This window comes from Canis aureus, chromosome 25, assembly GCF_053574225.1.
Source record: "Canis aureus isolate CA01 chromosome 25, VMU_Caureus_v.1.0, whole genome shotgun sequence".
NCBI lineage: Eukaryota > Metazoa > Chordata > Mammalia > Carnivora > Canidae > Canis > Canis aureus.
In genome coordinates, this window is record NC_135635.1 from 4,887,664 (window position 1) to 4,908,717 (window position 21,054).

The following is a 21,054-nucleotide window of genomic DNA, read 5'->3' on the forward strand; positions in this document are numbered from 1 at the left end:
ACGTAAGCAGGAAGGCAAATTACAAACACCAAGGCTCCCAACCACAGACACACGTGCACGCCCAGCCCCACAGACGCAGACGCGCATGCCCGTGGCGCCGCGCGCACCTACTTAGTTGTCCCCGCTCTAGATGCCCCCGTTCCACCCCGTCTCGGCCCCGCGCGGCCCCTCCCGCCCCGGAGCCCGGGAGGCTCACCGAGCGGGACCCGAGCCGGCCCGAGGACGGCGCCTCTCCGGAGGGGGAGGGGAGGCCCTCCCCAGCCGGGCGGAAGCGGCGCTCTCCGGCCGGGCGGCCTCGGCTCTCGTCCTGGGAACATCTGGCGGGGCTGGGAGGGGCGCGCATCCAGGGCGGACGCGGATTGGCTGCGCCGAGGGAGGGGGCGGGGTCTGGGCGAGGGGCGGGGCCCACTGGCCCCTTTAAAGCCTTGACATCAAGAGGCGGCCCCAGCACCCCCTTCTTCTGCCCCCCGCCCCCGAGCCGCGGCCATGGACCCGGCGGATCCGGCCTGCCCTGGCCCAGCCCGACACCTGATTTCGGTGAGTGCCGGGCCGACGTGGGATTTAAAGGGCGCGAGCGGAGCCCCGGGAGCTGCGGGCTGGGGGTGGGCGGTTTGAAGGGTACGGCTCTCGTGGCAGCCTCGGGTCGGAGGGGGCGGCGCGCCTTCCCGCCCGGTCCTCGCCGCCCGCCCCTCCCTCCCCCCCTCCCTCCCGCCGCACTGTCCCGGGGGGGGTCCGGCTGCGACTCTGTCCACCCCCACCCCACCCCCTCCCGCCCCCCGCGCCCTCCTCGCGCACACTCCATGGCCCCGGAAGGGAAACTTTCGGGACAGGGGGATGTTCCGGGGGCCGGTCTCCCTCCCTCTTTGAAAGCACTGACCTTGCCCCAGCTGCGCACCCCACCCCACCCGCAGCCCCCCGTCCGGGTGCCGCTTAGCGGTGCCTGGTTGTTGCGCGCGGGGTGGGGGGGGGGGCTCGCCCCAAAGCGCAGGCGCGGAGCCGAGCCCTGGGCTCCTCTTCGCCCTCCTTGCAGTCCCCGTGGCCTGGGGCGGTAGGGCGTGGGGAGGATGGGGAGAGGCGGGGAGACCGGGGTCTCTAGGAACAATCCTTTGGTGGCTTTGAGGGGCTGCGGGAAAGAAGGAGGGGGGGCGGCAGGCTGAACACTAAAGAGAGGCTGAGGGAGGGAGAAGGGCTGGACCGGGTGTGGGGCCAGGGCAGCGCCTGCAGGAAAGGCTCTCTGGGTCCTGGCTGCGGTGCCAGAAGAATGCAGAGAATGTATCTGTGCCCGACACTCCCCTGGCCTAGGCCGAGTGGAAGAGCGGCTCACCAAACCCCAGCCCCCTTCTCCTTATTCTGGGCCCAAGGCCCTGGGTCTCCAGCCCTGGCACTGCCCCAAGGGCGCAGAGGGCCCGCACCTCCCGCGGGCCTGATATTCCAGGTTCTCAGCGCTCTCCACCCCGCCTGCCAGCTGCTTCTTAAATGCTCGCCTGAGGAACCGGGGGTCTTAGCCTGATGGGTTCCTGGGTGTTAAGGCAAATCTCTCTTATTCCCTCCCAGCCTCCCTCTCCCTCCCCTTGGGTCCTCCTGCCTAAGCACAGTTGTCCGCCAGAGGTAGTGGCTGGAGGCAGTTGCCTGGGACAGGGGTGGTACCGGGAGATGATAGAGGGAGTCAGTGTCTAACCATTCTATGGTCAGTACTCAATGGGAAAGAGTGAACCCAACCAAACCCTGTCGTGCAAGACCCCTTGTCTTTCCAGAAGGGAGACACAAAATTCACTTCTCATATTGGTTCCCTGTCTTTCTAGGAACAGCCTAGGGTTAGTGGGTGTACTACTTGAGAGAAACATGTGTATTCCTGTCTATAGTCCCACATAGTTCAACTTTGTTTTCAAAGTCTGTGGTCTGTGCATGAGGTGGCTCAGGCCTTCCAAGCATCTTTCTTCAGCTTAGGTCTTTGGAACAGATTGGGAACCTGGAGAGGCAGATGGCCTGGGTCGCAGGGAAGAAGGCTGTTCCACAGTGGGCAGAAACCAATGTATATGAGGAGCAGGCCGCTATCACTGTGCACAAGGAGTCAGAAGCACTGGCCCCTGCTTTTCCCAGCTTGCTGTGTGACTTTGGCCAGGACAGTTTGCCTCTCTGGGGCTCTTTTCCCTCCTCTGTAAAATTCAGCACTTGGACTGGAAAGCTGTAACGTTCCCTTCCACTTTTTGACATTGCATGATTCCCCTGATCAGTGAATCTGAAAGGGAGAAAGGTCCTCTGGCAGGTGACTTAGTTTGAGGAGGGAGGTGTTGGGTGATGAGGTTCTAAATCACAGTTACTTAGGACTAGAACCTTGGGTGGAGGGGGGGTACAGACTCACTTATTCTGCCTAAGAATAGTCATTGTCTTTCTCACCCCTGGTGGTTTGGGGGATGAACTCTTGCTGGCTGGGGTTTGGCCCACCCATCAAGGCCTCTGCTGAGACATCCTGGCAGGCCAGTCTTTGAGTTGGGTCTTTGGGGAGGAGTTAAGGGAAGGGTAGGCAGCCAAGGGCCAGCCGGGTAAGCAGATTCCCAGGAGACAGTTTGCATCTCAGCTGTTGGGACTTGTTTTAGGATCTGAGCCAGGGAGCACACACAGTACACTCATCCACCCTCTTATGGGGAGAGGACAAGAGCCCCTTTGCTGTTGCCCATCTCACTCCCTGGCCCTGCTCACCTCACCTGTGCACTCACACCCCTCAGGCCCAAGGCAGTGGGCTTAAGAAGTTCTCCCTGCTGCGAGCCAGCCCAGCCAGCCTCCCAGGTCCTTCCATGGAAGCCAGGCAGCAGGGAGAAACTGCCCCGGCCCCACCTCTCCCGGCCTCCTTCCCTCCTGGGGGTATGGTTTCTCAGGAGTCAGGCTCTCCAGGTTGGGACTTGCTCTCTAGCCCAAGAGCCAAAGGCCTTCACGTTTCCCTTGTTTGTTTTCATCCTTGATCTCCCAGGTGCCAGGGGGGGGATGTTAGAGGAGGTGGTGGTTAGGGAGACTGTGGGATTGGTTGGAGGTGGGACACGTTCTCTGCATTGCTTTTCCCTTTGCTAGCTCTGCTGGGCCTGGGGGGCCCTCTCCGCGGGCCCCGGTGCCCCTGGACTGGAGCTGCAGCGGGAGGTGTTTAGGCTAGAGCCCCAGGGAAACCTTCCTCACTTGGAGGAGCCCCTGGAATGGAGAATGGAAGCTCCCGGGGAGGTCAGTTTCCCAGAAAGTGGTTAATGGTGGAGTCCCTGTCAGAGTGAAGGATGCGGCTGTTGCTAGGCAGAGGCTGCTGTTTCCTCTTGGGGTGTGGCTCCGAGGCTGGCCAGCCAGAGGCCCCGTTAGAAACAGGAGGAGAAGGACCCTTGCCTGAGAGCTGAAGAGGGGACCCCGGCCCCATCAGCTCTGGGTCACCACAACTGCTTCTCTTGGAACAAATGCCACTTCTGGCCCTGCCTCCCCTGCGCCTCCCCCACTTCCCTGCCACTACCAGTCTGCTCCACAATCCTCGCCCGAACCTGGCAGGCTCTTCCAGCCCCAGTCTGGCTGCACTAATGGACTGATTGGATTTTCTATACTTGGAGTTTGGGATTTCTGATTGAACATGCAAATTTATGTAAATCAATCTGGGATCTGCCGCCACATCAAAACAACATAGAGTCATAGGCTGGAAGGGATCCTAGAGACATCTAGTCCAACGCCCTCGTGTTAAAAATGGGGAAACTGAAGTCCAGAGGGGGAAGTGATTCATACGATGATGAGTGTCAGTGGCAGGGCTCCTGACTCTGGTCTGGTGTTCTACAGGGTCCCACTCTGCCTTGATTTCTCATGCATGAAGGGCCTGGCCTAGTTGACAGCAGAAAGGGCAGTTCCTGAACCTGAGACCGTGAAGAGTGCGACCCTTGGAGGGTCAGAGTGTCTGCTCAGGGCCTCCCAGGGGCTCTGGTCACATCTAACATGCTGAAGAAAAATAACTTCCTATCCCTTAGAACAACTCCCTTGTTTTTCCCCAGGCCCTGCCCTGGAAGGTTGGAGTACAGGGTCACTGGTGGCTGCCTGGCTTGGCCCTTGTGGCTTCTTCCCCAGAACTGAGGTTGCATCTGCTCCAGCTTCCCTCCCTGTACCAAGCACGTAGTAGGCTTTGGCTGGCTCTGCACAGGCAATGCTTCCATCTTTACCCTCCCATCCTCATTTGCGTCGCTGCTGCTTCCCTCTCTGGCCAGGGTGGGAAAAGATCTTTAGTCTTTTGGGACTCGTTGCCTACCCTCCCCTGCCCTTGCTATAAGAAGGATATCATTATTTTGGGATTGGTGCCAGAGTTTGAGATTGGGCTGCAAAGGTGGGCTTGGGTTGCTAAGAAGTAGCCTTCCCACTTCTTGACACGTTTTTGATCTGATCCACCACCCCCCCAGCTGCAGGGTGCCCCGGGTTCCCACTTCGCGGACCGTGCCTGTGGCGTGGGGCTGTTTGGAGGGCTGAGCCCTCACTTACCCCGTAGTGCCTGCACGCCTCGTGGAGATGGCAGAGATGCTCAGAGCAGCTGTTGGCCTGCTCTGCGGTACTTTGGCAGAGGGAGTGTATGGGCTCAAGATCAGAGGCCCGGACTCCCAGCCGAGACCACCACCAGGCCCTGCTGCGGCCTGGGGAGGGGGCTTGGGATGCATCTGGGGTCTTCCTCCCCTTCATCCCAAAGCCAGGCCCGGCTGACTCTGAAAGGAGAGCCCGCATCTTCAACACCTTCCCCAAACACAGCAGGTATGGAGCAGCACCCTCGGCTCCTCTGTCCTTAGTTCTGTGTGAGGGTATAGTCTCCCTGCGCCTCAGTTTCCCAGCCGGGGCTGATGGATGAATAACACATCATCGCTGGGTGTGGCACCTGCTCAGTAATTGCCATTTTCCCAGCCCTGGGAGTTACACGGATGAAAGAGGCCCGAGGAGGCCAGGCTGTTATTAAGGGGAATTAGCACTGCTATTATTACTGATTTCTAAAAGTCCAGCAGCCACTGAGAAGAGCCCAGTCAGGCACGGCTCCCGGGACCTAATGGCAGACCTTGAGCCCTGATTTCTCCAGTACTACCCAAGCTTTTTATTTATTTATTAAAATATTTTTTTTTATTTATTCATGAGAGACACAGAGAGAGAGAGAGAAAGAGGCAGAGACACAGGCAGAGGGAGAAGCAGGCTCCATGCAGGGAGCCCGATGTGGGACTCGATCCCGGTACCCTGGGATCATGCCCTGGGCCGAAGGCAGACATTCAACCGCTAAGCCACCCAGGCGTCCCTCACCAAGCTTTCTAAAATGTCTATATGGATCTATAGATATATATGGATATAGATATTTTAAAGAGAGACGACTCCATTCTGCTTCTCGTGCTGATGCCTGCAAGGCTTGAGGGGTGCTGCTTGGGGCAGCGGTCTCCAGCTCTCACTCTCCTGCAGGACTTGAAATTGACTGTCCCTGATGACCCTCTGGGTAGAAGAATGATGAGGTTGTTCCTAGCTGGGACGCTGAGGGGCCCCAGAGCTCCTGGGGTGTGGCCCTGGGGTTCTCAGCAGGCACTGTTCCTATGGGCTGATTCATTTCACCCCTGGCTGGCTTGATGTGGGGGTTGTAATTGGTCCGTCTGTGTGAGGATCTGTTGAGACACCCCCAGAACCTGCCTGAAGCAGCTGCAGGAACTTCCAGGTATCATTTACCCCAACTTACTCCCACTGCCCCAAACTCTCCCCTTGCCCACCTCTGCCCCTGCCCTTTGGGGTCTAGAATAAGCCCAGCTCTTACCCAAGAGGAAGTGGCCCTGACCAACTTCTGAACAGTTTGGTGTAACCATCCCATACCACAGCCTAGGGGTGGAAGGGCCTCTCTCCTAGGCCAAGGGGAGCTTTATGGGAAGGAAAGGACTGAAGACTGGCGTCCTTTGAACAGCGTCCCCACACTGATCTAGCCAGCCCTCCTCACCTCTCTCTCCCTTGTCCCGAGGGCCTAGTCCCTACTTCCTAATATGGGAAGAGACTAGATAGCCCCAGGTGGGAGTGGCTTTAGAAATCACTTGCGCAGGTGGTTGTTCCTTCTAACATTTTTTTTTAAGTTTTATATTTTAGTTTTGCACTAGACTTTAAAAAAATAGAGCCCAAAAATCAAAATGGTACAAAAAGGTATATGTTGAGAAACTGTGCTCCCACCTCCACCCCATTTTCCCTCCACAATACTCACTTATTAGTTTCCTACATATCCCTCAAGAATGTCCTTATACAAAACAATATAAATATAAATATATATTCTTATTTTTTCCCCCTCATCCAAAAGATAGCAGATAGCATATACGGTCTTCCTCTGTTACCTGTTGGCCATATCTGGGTGTGCGTGGCTTTCTCCTGCCACCTTCTGTTACATCTCTGGTTTCCGATTGTTACTGCCCACCTTGGGGTCACCAGTTGATCCCAGGCCGTGAGCAGGATTTGTTCACCATCATATACTACACTTCATTCAGATGCCAAGGTCTAACCCAGCCTCTGAGGACTTCTCGAGCTACGGCCAACAGTTACTATGTGCTGGGTGTCGTGCTAGACTCTGGGAGTGTGGTAATGATCCAAAAAATCTACCTTAATCAAATAATTCAACAACTATAGAATTACAGCCATGATGAAGGCTACAAAGGAAGGGCGTAGACTGTAAGAGCAAGCAATCAGAAGGCCCGATCCGCCGTAGCATGGGTGAGCGTGCGCGTGTGTGGGGTGAGGGAGGCACGTGGCACGGCCCGGCGTGAAGCTGGGGGAGTCTGGGGCCAGGACTGTGAATATAGTACATGTGATCTGGAAAACTGGGTTTTTAACTTGACTTCTGTGGCTTCTCTTATCCGCTTTCTGCCTGTCTGTGGGATGTCCTGGGCCACTTGAGGTTTATGGTGTCCAAAACAAGAAACCCCTTCTCTGCCAGATGGTGCTGATAGTGCCTCCTCCCCACCCCCACTGCCCGGCGTCTATCCCCAGCTCCGGGCCTGCAGGCTGCTGCAGCTAGAGCCTTCCTTCCCCTGTCGGCCGAAGGGAAGTTGGGGGGTGTTTGCTCCTCACTTCCTCTCTAGACGGCACCTCACTTCCTCTCCCTGGGGCTAGAAGAAGGCTAAAGCTCTTGGCTTAGCTGACCCTTCCTTCTCCCTACTCTCACCCCCACCCCACCCCCACCCCCCCGCCTTCCTGGGAAGCCTTTGGGCCCTGTAGGAGGAAGGCAGAATGGAAACCAAGGGCTTCTCCCTAAAAGCCCTGCCCAGTGCCTTACCTTCAACCCCCTACCCCACACGAGGGGACCTGTCTTCCCAGCTGCAATCCCTGTCCAGAAATGATCTCATCCTTCTATGCCCTGCAGAAGAGAGAAGTCAGAGAGCGCTCACCCCACTTTATGGGTAGGAAAACTGAGTCCCAGAAGGGGTCTAGGCTTCACTCAGCGTCACTCAGTATGGCTAAGCCAGGACCGGAATCCAGGGAGCCTCCCTCCCATTTGTGGGCACAAGAGCAGAGTCCAGTGAGGGCTTGTGGGTGAGCCAGAGCTACTTAGCGTTCCCACAGAAGGCTACTTGCTTCCTGCCAGAGCTGGCAGCTTAGGAGGTCACCTCCACACTCCGGCCACATGGCACCCACTGAGTCAACACTGAAGCTGCCTGGATGTGGACGGCACTTGGCCAGCCAAAGCCTGTTCCCCTTTGAAGGAAGAGGCCAGGATGGGAACCTGGGGGCCCAGTGGTGTAGCCTACAGGTACAGCCTGAGAGCCAACAGGCTGTGTGGCCTTCCAGGCCCTCTTCCTCTTGGGTCTGAGAGCAGAGAGCTGATGTTCCAGTAGTCAACTCAGCAGTCGCCTCCCCGACTGCCTCCAGGAGCCTCTGTGCCTCAGCTCTTCCTGTGGGACCCAGCACGTGTCTCTGGTTACACCCCGGGTGCTGCAAATATGCTGACTCTGCTATTGGTCCGGGAGATAGGAGAGGAGTTAGTAGCTGCCATGGGCCGGGGGCCCAGGAAACACTCACCTTCAAATGCCCTTCAGTCCAGCTGCACTGAGTCATTGCATTTCCGTGCACACCCCCAGATTTCTGCTTCCTTCTGTTTATGCCAGCCTTTTGCCTAGAATGACCCCCTTGCCGTTCCCATGTACCTAAACCCCACTGCTCTCTAAAGCCTCAGTTCACCCGATGCCTTAAATTCTGAAAAACTGTTCCAGCTGCAGCTTAATATTTCTCCCCTGATCTTTAAAGTTCTCCAAAAGACTTCCCTCGTGGAACGTCCTTCACAGTACAGCTATTACCTGCATGTAATTATGTCCCCTGCTAGACTGAAAGCCCCAGGAAGACAGAAGAGCTGATCCATCTCTGAATTGTCCTCCAGTACCCAGCATTGTGCCTCCTATTGAGTGATCTGTTTGGAAATACCTACAGAATGAACAGATTAGCCCCATTTGCCAGAGGGAGTCCCCAAGGCCTGAGAGGGGATTGAGGGCTTGGATAAGGTCATATCAGCGTTGGGTCCAAAGCTGAAAATGTCTCTTGCGCACCTCTCAGCATGGTTTGTCATATGGGCCCTCAGAGCCTTGTGGGTGGGGGCCTGTTGGGGTTCTTTAAGAGAACCTGATGAGGGGCAGCCCCGGTGGCTCAGTGGTTTAGCGCAGCCTTCAGCCCAGGGCCTGATCCTGGAGACCTGGGATCAAGTCCCAAGTCTGGTTCCCTGCAGGGAGCCTGCTTCTCCCTCTGCCTGTGTCTCTGCTTCTCTCTCTGTGTCTCTCATGAATAAATAAATAAAATCTTAAAAAAAAAAAAAATAAGAGAACCTAATGTGCCCACTGTCCCTTTTTTCTGGTCTTGGTTCTGTCTGGAATGAAAAGAGATCATCAGGTTCAGGGCTTCACTGGCAGAAGCAATGTACTGGCAGAAAGTTTGGGGTGAGGGGAGTACAGAAGTGCAGGCAGGCTCCTCTGCAGGGAGCTCCCCTTCTAACAGCACAGGAAGTCCCCTCTTCCTCCAGGGGAGGACCAGACAACTGGACGCATTTCAGTTGGAAATACTGCAGGAAGCACTTCAAGAAGACAGATCAGTGTGGGCTGCATCAGTTCAGGACAGTTTTGCAGGAGAATTGCTCTGGGGCCGGGGCAGGGCTTCAGGGCTGTGCTAAGGGGCTTGGGTCTGTCCTCAGCGTAGTCAGAGGTCATGGGAAGATTTGAGGCAGTAGGGAGACAAATCAGACTTGCAGTTTTAGAAAGATGATTGCTCTTGTAGAGCTCCCTGGAAAAGTGATGGTGGCAGGGAAAATACGAGTCTGGAACATCTTATGGTGCCAGGAAGTAAGCAGATGTTAAAAAGTAAATAAACTTTTTTAAATGGAGGAATGTTGAAAGAAGAAGAGCCAACCTGAAAGAGTTCTCAATGATCAAAGCTGGAATTTAAGCGATGAGACGAGTGATGATAATATTGGATTATAATCCAAAGAATAAAATATCTGTGAGTTCATGCTAATATAAATATGTAATTAAGTAAATCGGTGGCAGTGAAGGGACAGCTCTTCCTTACCGAAAACTTTAATTAATAAAAGTAAAAGGAATGAGGGAAATAAAAAATTATCATTAGAACACTACAGTAATTGCTGTAAGCAAGATCCACCGATGAATCCTAAAATTAGTGGGTGAAAATTTAAGCAGAAACAGGATATTTGCATGGCCACAAAGTTTTGCCCCCCAACTGGTTACCAATTACAAAAGGAAAACTAGTAATTTTACAGTGGATAAACCCACTGGTAGAGACCACCTAACCAGGTGGTCAAGGTTAACCTCACCCATCATAAGACATCTCAGCATTATACCTCCTGGTATAATGCGCTGAGAGGGGCACATCATCGCTGTGGTGTTCTTTCCAAAAATTCATAACCTCAGTCTAACTGGAAAAAACATCGAGCAAACCCCAATAAGGGAACACTCTCCAAAATACTGATCCAATCAGTTCCCTTCCAAAATGTCAAAGTCATGAAAGACAAAGACTGAGGAACTATCATGAATCATGGGAGAAGAAGGAGATTTGGTGATTAACTACAATGTGGGATCCTGGATTAGATATTGGAATAGAAGATCAGTGGAAAAACTGGTAAGATTCAAATAAAGTCTGTGGTTTCATTTTTTTTTTTTAATTGTCCTTCTAAAGAAAGGTGGAGAACGGTGAGAACATGCTGTATCTGTTTTTTTTTTAAGTATGTGTGTGTATATAAACAATCATAAAAAACCACATAAAGTTTTAAAATACACACACACACCTAGAAGTAGAGGTGCAAGATGGCTGGGGAGAGAAGAGGAGCATCATAGACCAGGGGAGAGTCATCCAGGAGAAGGTGAAAGAAAGTGAAAGACATTAAGAAAGTGAAAAGACAACTTACAGAATAAGAAAATACTTGCAAGTAATATATCTTATAAGAGATTTGTACACAAAATATATTTTTAAAACCCTTACTGGGGTACCTGGGTGGCTCAGTCGGTTGAGTGTCTGCCTTTGGCTCGGATCATGATCTTGGAGTCCTGGGATCGAGCCCCGCATCAGGCTCCCTGCTCAGTGGGGAGCCTGCTTCTCCCTCTCCCTCTCCCTCTGCTGTTCCCCCTGCTTGTGCTCTCTCTCTGTCAAATAAATAAATAAAATCTTTAAAAAACAAAATAAAACCCTTACAGCTCAATTTAAAAACCCCCACAGAATCTGATTAAAAAGAGCAAAAGATCCAAATAGACATTTCTCCAGGGAAGATATATAAATGGCCAATAAGCACATGAAAAAACATTCAGCATCCTTAATTAGGGAAATATAAATCAAAATCATAATGAGGGATCACTTCACACTTACTAGGGTGACTAGAATCCAAAAATCAGACAATAACCAGTGGTGAGGACATGGAGAAAGGGAAACCTTCACACACTGCTGGCGGGACTGTAAAACGGTGCGTTCACTTTGGAAGACAGTTTGGCAGTTTATCCAAAATGTACACCTGAAGTCACCATGTGATCCAGCTAGTCCACTCCTAGGTGTGCACCCAAGAGGAGTGAGCACCTACATCCATACAAACACCTGCACACGGATGCTCACAGCAGTGTTATTCACGAGAGCCAAAAAGTGGAGACAGCCCAGATGTCCATCAACAGATGACTAGATAAACAGCGGGTGGCTTCCATACAATGGCATATTATTTGGCCATAAAAAGGAACGTAGTACTGATCCACGCTTGAGCATGGATGAACCTTGCAAACGTGGCGCAAGGGAAGGAAGCCAGTCTTGGAGACCACCTAGTACACGAGTCCATGCACATGAAACGTTAAGAGTAGGGAAATCTATAGGCAGAAAATAGGTCCCCTGGGGGAGGGGGGTGCTAATTAAAGGGTAATGAAAATGTTCTAAGATTGCCACAATGGCATAGATCTGTGCCTGCACTACGAACCACCGAACTGCATACTTTAAATGGGTGAGTCATGTGGGATGTGAACTATGTCTAGAAGCTTAAAAAAGTCCAGGAGGAAGTGGTCACCAGAGGCACTTGTGCCTGAGAAGGCAACGGGGATGGAAAAATCTTGTTTGTATTTAGCATGGTAGCCGTTACTGCTGATGTTGGATCAGGTTGAGGAAGGAGTGAGACGTGAGGATGGGTTTTGTTGTTTGTAGGGTGTGTGTGTGTGTGTGTGTGTGTGTGTGTGTTTGAGAAGTTTGGCTGTGGGAGGGCAGGAGGGGGACTGTCTAGGGAAATGTCAGGGGAAAATTATTTTTTAGAAGAAAGACACCTGAGAAGTTTTAAAGTCGGATGGGAGGGGCACCCAGGTGGCTCAGCAGATGAGTGTCTGCCTTTGGCTCAGGTCCTGATCCCCGGGGTCCTGGGATCGAGTCCCGCATCTGGCTCCCTGCATGGAGCCTGCTTCTCCCTCTGCCTGTGTCTCTGCCTCTTTGTGTCTCTCATGAATAAATAAATAAAATCTTTAAAAAAAAATAAAATGGGCAGGTGGGAAAGGTCCCTTCAGGAGGTAAATAGCGAAGGCCTGAGTGGGAGTGGGCTGGGGCAGGAAGGACTGGCCTTGCCTTAGAAGATGGCAGCCCCTTTGCTGTGATGGGAGGAGGTGGGGAGGTACAAGTGTTCGATGGGGCTGGGAGGACTGACAGTAATAGGAGATTTGAAGTGTTTTCCCTTTGCTGGCTTTAATCCTCTGGGGAAATGAGGGCAGACAATTGAGGAGAGTGGAGTGGGTGTGAAGTAGCCTTAGAAGATAAGAGTGCAACTCTCACTAAACCTTGGTGGGAGTGTCAGGAGAACTGATGAGCTGGCTGGGATGGCTTCCCTTTGGTGAGGAGAGAATAAGGAACAGTGTGAGCAAAAGCTGAGGACACAAGTCCTGCCCTATCCCCAACCTCTAGACTCTGGAAAAGAGCATTGACCTTGAAAGCCCAAGTCAAGGAATCCCAGGGATCGTCCAGTGCAGTAGGCCCTGGCTGCATGTGGTTACTTGTAGGCCCTGGCTGCGTGTGGTTACATAAATTTAAAATTCATTTCCTCAGGTGAACTAGCTACGTTTCATGGGCTCGAGAGCTACATGTAGCTGGTGGCTACCATATTGGAGAGCACAGAATAAACATTTCATCATCACAGAAAGAACTTTCTGTCCTCCCAGGGGACAACGCTGGTCTAGAAAAGTGATTCTCAAACTATTTTGGCCTGAGGACCTCTCCTACCTCTTAAAAGTTGAGTACCCCAAAAGAGCTTTGGTTTCTATAGGTTCTACCTATTGACCACTTACTGTCCTATAAATTAGAACTGAGGGTTTTATTTTATTTTTTAAAACTGAGGGTTTTAAACATTTCATTGACTTAAAATAATAAACCCACATGTATGTTAGCATATGTTAACATATTTATGAAAAGTAACTATATATTTTCCAAAAGAAAAAAAGCAGTGAAAAGAATGGCATATATGTTCTTGTATATGTCACGTCTGACTTAATAAAAGGCAGCTGGATTCTCATATCTGCTTCTATATTCAGTCTGTTGTGATATCACGTATCATGTAGTCTCTGGAAAATGCCACTATATGCTCCTAAGAGAGTGAAACTTAAAAAAGCAAATGATGTCTTAGTAGTAGTATGAAAATAGTTTCAACTCTGTGAATTCCTTAGAAGAACATTAGGTTCCCTGGACCATCTTTTGAGAACCACTGTTGTAGAACAGCCTCCTTTTGGCATAAAGCAACTTGTCCCTGAGAGATTGAGTGATTTCCCTAAAGCCTCACAGCACATAAATTGTAGTGTTGGGACTAGACTCTAAATCTGCCTTTTGGCGAGAATGGGCCCAGCTAGGCTTTGGGGAGTGGAACCCCTGGCCATGTGGCCCTATAAGTAAACCCATTGTGTCTGTGTCTGAGCCCCTTCAGCTCCCCACTTCCAGCAGCTGCTTTGTTGTTGTTGTTGTTGTTGGGTTATGCCTGGACAAGGGGCATGAAGGAGCCGGGAGAGGGGAGGTAAGGGGTGTCGAAGTCTGTAAGACTTTGGGGCTCAGCGTGACTGCCCTTCCTCCTGCCTGCCTCGGAAGGGCAGGGGCAGGGGGCTGATGCTGCACCAAGGGCTGGAGGTTCTTGCAGTGCTCTCGAAGAGGAAGTTGGAAGGGGATGCTGGGGGCCCCTTCCCCATGGACACATGCCTCTCTGTAGGCCTATTGTGTCTTGGGGCCAGTTGTCTGGAGGAGGGAAGGAAATTCTTGTCTGTCCTCTTTCCCCGCGGGGGGTGGGGTTGTGGGGGGGCTGGTTGGAATTCTTAGGGCTAAAAGATGCTTTGGGCTGGGATTAAGGTGGCTACTTTGAGGCCAGGAATGCCCTGGGGCCTCAGTCCCTTTATCCCCTCACTCCCAACAGCCCAGGACTGATACTGTCTGGCAGGAGTGTTGGCTGTGGGGTGCAGAAGTTGCTGTTTACAAGTGGACTCTTGGGTGTGACGGGGATTCCAGAAAGCAGCTGGGGGATGGGGGGGGAGCAGGGGGGAACCGGTTGTTGTTACGGATGATTCTCTTATTAAAGTGAGCTTCCCCATCTCTGCCTTCCCACAGCTGCCCACCCCCTCCCCCTCCTGGTCCCTGGCCTCTTTCCCTAGAGGACTCTGGGGGGAACAGCTGGTGAGTGAGGGGCTCCTCAGGGCCGGATGGGGGCGCCTGGGAGCCGGGCTTGCTGCCACCCCTCAGTCCTGACTCCCAGGCCGGGGCTTGGGGCTGGGGTCGGCGTCTTGCCTGCGCCCCGGCTGGCCAGGCGCCAGGGCCTTGCTCCTTTGCTCCTTTGCTCCTTTGCTCCTTTGCTCCTTTGCTCCGGCCGACGGAAGGGCCTGGACGGGGCCCGTGCATGGTGTCCCCGGGTTCCCCGAGCCCCCCAGCAGCTGCTCCCCCTCCCGGGTCAGGCCGAGGGAGGGCCCGGGAGGCCCGGGAGGCTCGGGTCCCCTCCGTCCCCTCCCCCGCCCGCCCCTCGGCACTGAGGTCACCTCCCTCTGAATCAGGCCTTTGTGGGGGGCGGGGCTGCCCGGCGGCACTTCTGGCGGGAGAAGCCTCGGTTGCAGGGGGCGGGGGCGCGCCCCGGCTGCGCCCCGACCCGCGTGGCGTCCCCCGCGTGGCATCGGCGCGGCGTGGGGGGCCGCGGCGGGAAGGCCGGGAGCCGGGGCCACCCCGAGGACCCGGGCCGGGGGTGGCCCGGGCGGGGCCGAGCTCGGAGGCTGTGAGTAGGGGCCGGGGGCGGGGGGCGGCGGGGGTGCAGCCCCGGCCAGAGGGGAGCCCCGCGACCCCCGAGGAGGCCCCCGGGGGGCAGTCGGGCTGCCGGTCCCCGATATCTAGGCGGAAAGCGCAGACCGGGGAGGGGGTGTAGGAGGTGCTCTTGCCCGCGGAGCTCCTGCACTGCCCGAGCCGGCCCTGGCCCTGGCCCTGCCGTCGGAGAGAAGGCCGCCGCCCGAGCTGGCCCGGCCGCCGACCCAGGGCAGAAACCCTGTCCCCACAGTGAGGTTGAGTCACAGTCTGCCTTCACTCCCGGAGCGCAGCCGGGGACACAGACCCTGGCCCCCGCGACAGAGCCGTTGCCTTGGGGCGGCCTGTGGCTCGGAGGGTCCCCCGCCGGGACCAGGAGCTCAGCTCAGCAGCAGGCTCTCAGGGCCCAGGGGGGTCCCCACCCTCCTCCGCACACAGAAAGCCCCTACATAACCCGCAGCCAGTCCCCACGACCTGGCCTCCTGGGTGCATTTTCATTTTTGCTTTTTTTTCTTTAGGAAAAGATCGCCTCCTAAACCATCTTCACGCTCAGTTTGCTTTTTGCTGTCGTGGTTGAGGACACAAAGACTTGGGCCTTCCCCAGCTTTATCATTCTCCCTTTCTGGCCCCTGGACACTGCTGGGTGCACCCCACTGCTCTCCTCACCCTCCCTACTGTGTGGCCCCCACCTCCCCACCCCCCCCCACCCCCCGCTATTCCCTGGAGGTGTCCACAGGGGAGAGATGGCGAGGGGATTGAGGGGAGAGCCAGGGAACCGGGCGGAAGGCGTGCATAATGGGGAGCCCCTGACTAGCAGGAGATGGCATGCTGGGGTGGGATGGAACCCGAGTGGTAGAGGTAACCCGAGGCCTTTTTTTGGTTTTAACCCCTATTTATGTATGTGGGAAGGAGGATATGTCCTGAATTTTTTTCATTTTTTTCCAAGCCTGTCCATTTCTAAAAATATCAAACACGATAATGTCATGAGCAAATGAAGCTATACCCAATACATGTTTTAATGTTGTTAAAATAACAAAGGACTTTAGATTGTTGTGGAGTGTTTAAAAATAAAGTATTACAAGTTTTTCCTTTTCCCGCACTTTTCAGAAGCCCCCTTCCCGCTGTCATACACACAAGGGCACGTACACTGGGAAAGAAGTTTCTCTGCCCTTGTAGTTGCCTCTTTCTCCCTCTGGGGTGAAGGCTGGGCTGGCAGCTGGTGGGGAGGAGTTGGGAGGAGGAGCTCCCCCCCACCCCAGCACAAGGTGGGTAGAGCGGCCCTGTCAGGTCCGGGGGTGCCCCCACTGCCCAGACCCCACAGTGAGGAGCCCGGGATGCGGGGTCCCTTATAGGTGAGCAGACGACAGCAGTAGGGAACAGGCGGGACTTCGCATTGTGCCTCTTTGGGGTTGTAATCATGGAAACGTCCATTTACTGAGTTCCTGCAAGACCCTCTACACGCATTATCTCATTTCATCCTCCAACAACCATTTGGGCCAAGTATTCTCATGCACGTTCTACAGGTGAGGAAACAGTTTGTAGAGTCGGGATTCCAACCTAGATCTGTCCCGTTTGCAGAGCTCCAGGGGCCCTGGGACTCTAAGGAGCTTACAGAGTATAAGGAGCTTACAGTTCTCTGTAAACCCGTGTGTGTGCAGAGAGGCCGCATAGGAAGGGGGAATGGAGGCCTGTCCGCTGTTGTGAACCAGCCATATGCCTCCAGATACTGCACCTCATCCTGGCTGGTGCCCCCCCATAAGGTTGTTAGGAGGATCAGGTGCAGCGGTGCCTGAGAAAGTGCCGCCACACTGCTTGGCACACAGGATACGCTCCGTGTTGGAAGCGTAATTTCCTGCCCTTCCGTTTCCTCGTCTCAAATATAGGTGTTGTTGATCATAGCGTTTAGTTCCCGTTGTGGTTATGAGGATTAAAGAAGACAGCGGCTCAGTCAGTGGAGCGTCTGCCTTCAGCTCAGGTCATGATCCTGGGGTCCTGGGATCGAGCCCCAAGTCAGACTCTGCTTGGCTGAGAGTCTACTTCTCCCTCTCCCTCTCCCTCTCCCTCTATGTGTGCACAGTTTGTTTTTTTTCTCTCTCAAATAAATAAATATTAAAAAAGAAGAAGAAGAAGAAGACAGCATATGTTGTGGAAGAGCCATAAAGCATCATGTGGTGCCGCTCATTCCTCTTTGGTGTCTGGGTGATTTCTGGCTGAGATCTAGGGACCTTTGCACTGGCTCTTTGCTCCGCCTGTAGTGCTCCTCCCTCATTCCAGAATTTCATCTGGACTTCCCTGAGATCTCTGCTTCCTTGTCACCTCTCGGTGCCTTCTGGGGACCTGATGCTTGTTCATTGGTTCACCTGTGTGTTATCTGCCTCCCCCAGTGGAATGGAAGCTTCATAAAGGCAGGGCTCTCTCCGGCTTGTTCATCCCCAAGGCCCGGGGCCTGGCACACGGCAGGAGCCACATGAATGCTTGTGGAAAGCACGGCTGCCATCGTCTCCCTCTCTCTCCACAGGCGAGGTGACCTTTCCGGCTGCTAGAGTGAGTGCACCAGCCTGGGTGAGGAGGCAGAGAGGTGAGGGGCTCTGAGCCTGTGCACGCTGGTGGGGGGCCCGGAGGGCAGGGGTAGGTGGGGGAGGGGTGGGTGGGTGAGCGGAGGATGAGGGGGGTCTTTCAGAGGGCTCCTCTCTTCCTTGGCCTGAAAGCTCTAAGCTCCTTTTGTGGGGGCTTCAGCGGATCAGAGAGGCAAGTAGTCCACGGTGAACTAGGGGCCTCCACCCTTTTATGTTAGGAAGGGTTTTCCATCTTCTGGAAATTTCTACAATATCTGTGTGAAAGAAGGAAACGAATGCTTTCCTCTAGCAGAGAAGTTGAACCTCAGATAGCTGCCGAAGCCTGGTCGGGTACAGCCAGTAGCTGTGACAGTGGTCCAGCGTGGAGGGCATCACAGCGCACAGTACAGGCCACGACCCTGGCTGTGTCGTTCTCAGGCAATGACACACTAGTCGGTTTTGTCATCAATTGGTCTCCTCCAAGCCGGGTTCCCCACCAAGGAGCGGGAGTCTGGGCAGGGACGTGAACACAGAGTCCCTGCCTTCACGGGGTCAACCCTCCCCGACAGGCAGGCACAGAGCCATGCCACCGGGACTGGGAACCCCAAAGAATGCATAGGAAGGAGCGGCCAAGTGGCAGGCAGGGAGGTGTCAGGGGACCTCTGCAGAGGGAACGGGATGCACAAAGAGACCGGGCCCCCGGGTCTCAGGGGAGCAGGGAGCTGGGGGGCAGCCTATCCCCACACCTGGCCAGCATCTGTGTCACCTGCACTAGGGTGAGCGCGGTTGCTGAGATTTATGAAACAATAGCCTCCGTTCTTCAAATGGGAAGAGTGTGTCTGTGGGTCTGTCCTGTGACCAGAAGAGCCTGAGTCAGGCCCTGGATTGTTACAGTATCCATGGCACGTCGGTCACACTGGACTTCAGGAACACTGACAAGTGTCCTGTCTGTCCTCCTCCTCCGCTCACCTCCCCCCCGCCCTGGAGCAGCCTGCCAGGGCTTCTCTCGCTTGTTCCCAGGGCCTGATGTCAGAGGCCATGGACCAGCCCGCCGGGAGTCCCGCAAAGCCAAGGCCGGGAGAGGGTGGTGACGGCGCCACGGAGCCGGGCACCTGCCAGGAGCTCCTGCGCCGCCTCCGGGAGCTAGAGGTGGGACACCCCGGGGTGCGGGTGGCGGGACCCACCAGAGGCCCCAGGAGCTTGGATGGGCTCTTCTGACGTGGGGGGGGGCCTTCCTCTCAGCCCACCTCTGCTGGGCTGGAACAGAGCGGAACATTCTCTGACAGAGCTCCTCTGAGAAGCCCTTTCTTTGCTCCGAGCTCTCTGATCCGGGTGGAGGGGTCGGGGGTGACTTGGGACAAGAATCTTGCACAGGGGTCGGGCTGTCCTAATCCCCAAAGGTCTCCCTTCTTCCCCCCTTTTCTCCCCCACTTTCATGCCCTTGCTGGTCTAGGAAAGGCGTGGTCACGGAGGCCACAGGAAGAAGGGTTTAGATGACCCAGGGCTTAGGAGTCGGGGGACAAACATGGATCCCCAAACTAGGCTCTTCACCATAGTCTCCTCCCCCAGCCTCCTCTGCCCTCCCTGCGGGGAAATAAGGATTACTCCTGGCATCCTCCAGCGTATCCTGGCCACTGTGTCTCCCCAGGCCCTCCATCCTCCCTGACTGAGGTTGGGGTTTACAGAAAACCAGCCATCTCCGCTCTGCCTTTCTGATGCCTTCCATCTGTCTCTGTAGCTACCACCCACCCCACCCCACCCCACCCTACCCCCGTGGGGAATCCAGCCAGAGCCAAGAGCTGGGTTAGGGGTGTAGCTAGGAGACGCCCTACCTCCCATTCCCCAAAAGGAATTACCCTGGTGGAAGAATGATCCCACAGCCTCCTTTATCGCCCTCTTTCTCCCTCCTGCAGGCAGAGAACTCGGCACTTGCCCAGGCCAATGAAAACCAGCGGGAGACTTACGAGCGCTGTCTAGATGAGGTCTGTGGGGTCTCTGGGGGGACTGGTGTAGGGGTTACGAGGAAGTGGGGAGGAGCACGGGTGGTCAGTGCTCCAGGCAGGGGCTGGTGGGCTGATAGCTCTGCCTCGGGCCCTCTGTCCCCAGGTTGCCAACCACGTGGTGCAGGCACTGCTAAACCAGAAGGTAAGCAACCATGGGGGACAGTCTCACCCCTGAACCCAGATGCCCTGGGGAGAGGCCCTGAATACAGCAGGGGATGTCCTTCCTGGGGACCCCTGAGCCTACTCACTTAGGGGCTAGAGGAGGGAGCTTGGTGGAAAAGGCCTACGGACCCTCCAACAAGGCTCCTTCTCCCCACCTCGGACAGGTCCATACTGTTCTACCCGGAGGCAGAGGTGGGCTAGGTAAGGCCAGGTCTCTGAGCTGTGGTAACTTTGATTTGGGCTTGAATCCTTCCCTCATCCTGGCCCCAGCTGGTTTCTCCAGATTGTGATGGCCCTGGTAGCAATGTTAATGTTGTGAGCATAAGGTGGCATCTAAATATTTACTCAAGTGCTGTGGGAACTCCTTGACTTATGAGCCACTCTGACCCCCAGGTCTTCCTCTGCCTTATATGGGCCCTTCTTTGATGTGTGGTTTCTAAGAGGCAGGGGGTTGGCTCCAGGGATGGGAAAGATGCCAAAGGGAATAGGATTTACCTCCCACCAGGGGTAAACTTTAGAGAACTTACCATCCCCAGAAAAATGTGACAGCTACAAACAGAGGCAGGCTCAGCTCCCCCTGGAAGGAGGCTGCAGAAGGGCACACCCAGCACTAGTGCCCACTGCTCTGATGAAGGAGACTGTGCTCATACCGCTCGCCCCCTCCCCGCCATCCTCTCCTTGTCTCCCTCCGCCTCCCTGGGTGGCAGGACCTGCGGGAGGAGTGCATCAAGCTGAAGAAGAGGGTGTTTGACCTGGAGCGACAGAACCAGATGCTGAGCGCCCTGTTTCAGCAGAAACTCCAGCTGACGACAGGCTCCCTCCCTCAGGTGGGCACAGGCCATTGTCCCTCCCTCCTCATGCCCCATCAGCATCGTCACCTCCTTTTCTCCTGATACCTGAAGAAGCAGGCGGCAGCCGTCCCCCTCCATCCCCCCTCTGGGTGCTATGGCCATCTGAGAAAGGCTCATCTCAACTGATAGATGTGAGCCTAGATGGGGTGGGGGGAGATTCCCGGAGTGCTCTCAAGCTCGGCTCTCCCCCTCCTCCCCCGTGCTCCTTGCCCCACTGGATGGCATCCCTTCTTGTTGACAGAGAAGGTTCTTGCTTGCTCCTGCCCTGTGTGGGGCGATGGGTGGAGGCTGAAAATGCAGTGATTTCAAGCTCCCAAGGGGCCCCTCTGGCCACTGCACTGCAGCTTCTTGGCAAGGGGCAGGGGCGGGGCTGGGCGTAAGGCGCCCGGTGCTGGGTGTCACAGAGAGGTCAGGAAAGGCACGTCCCCCTGGGTCATTCTGTGTGTGTGTGCACACACACAGTTGCATTTGCCTGCCCGGTGACGCACAGGCCATGTCCTCAGGTGCTAGTCTTTGATTCTACCCCTGACACCTGCCTCACCCAGGAAATGCAGAGTGCTAGGAGGAGTGAATTCTGAACTCAGTTAAGATGTCACTTGGGCTGGGGTGGCGCCTGGGTGGCTCAGTCGGTTAAAGAGCCGGCTCTTGACCTCGGCCCAAGTCTTAATCTCAGGGTTGTGAATTCAAGCCCTGTGTTGGGCTCCACACTGGGTGTGGATCCTACTTAAA

General features: G+C 54.9%; 1 protein-coding gene and 1 long non-coding RNA gene across 9 annotated transcripts in view; one reads left to right on the top strand and one right to left on the bottom strand.

Moving 5' to 3' along the window:
• LOC144296854 (uncharacterized) overlaps window positions 1-10,628 on the bottom strand; it is a 44,634-nt gene extending 34,006 nt beyond the window's left edge. For 2 of the 4 annotated variants that reach the window (XR_013363797.1, XR_013363795.1), the window contains exon 1: window positions 197-318. This is a non-coding gene — a long non-coding RNA (uncharacterized LOC144296854). Of the gene's footprint in view, window positions 1-196; window positions 319-10,478 lie in introns of those variants that run through there. The other 2 variants (XR_013363798.1, XR_013363796.1) reach the window with 2 other exon arrangements.
• NCKAP5L (NCK associated protein 5 like) overlaps window positions 382-21,054 on the top strand; it is a 30,156-nt gene continuing 9,483 nt past the window's right edge. The window contains exons 1-6 of one of the 5 annotated variants that reach the window (XM_077870124.1): window positions 382-537; window positions 17,273-17,332; window positions 18,300-18,458; window positions 19,223-19,291; window positions 19,416-19,454; window positions 20,182-20,301. In XM_077870124.1, the coding sequence (XP_077726250.1) occupies window positions 18,336-18,458; window positions 19,223-19,291; window positions 19,416-19,454; window positions 20,182-20,301 (351 nt within the window). In that variant the 5' untranslated portion in view covers window positions 382-537; window positions 17,273-17,332; window positions 18,300-18,335. Of the gene's footprint in view, window positions 538-14,610; window positions 14,732-17,272; window positions 17,333-18,299; window positions 18,459-19,222; window positions 19,292-19,415; window positions 19,455-19,638; window positions 19,676-20,181; window positions 20,302-21,054 lie in introns of those variants that run through there. The other 4 variants (XM_077870126.1, XM_077870127.1, XM_077870125.1 and 1 more) reach the window with 4 other exon arrangements.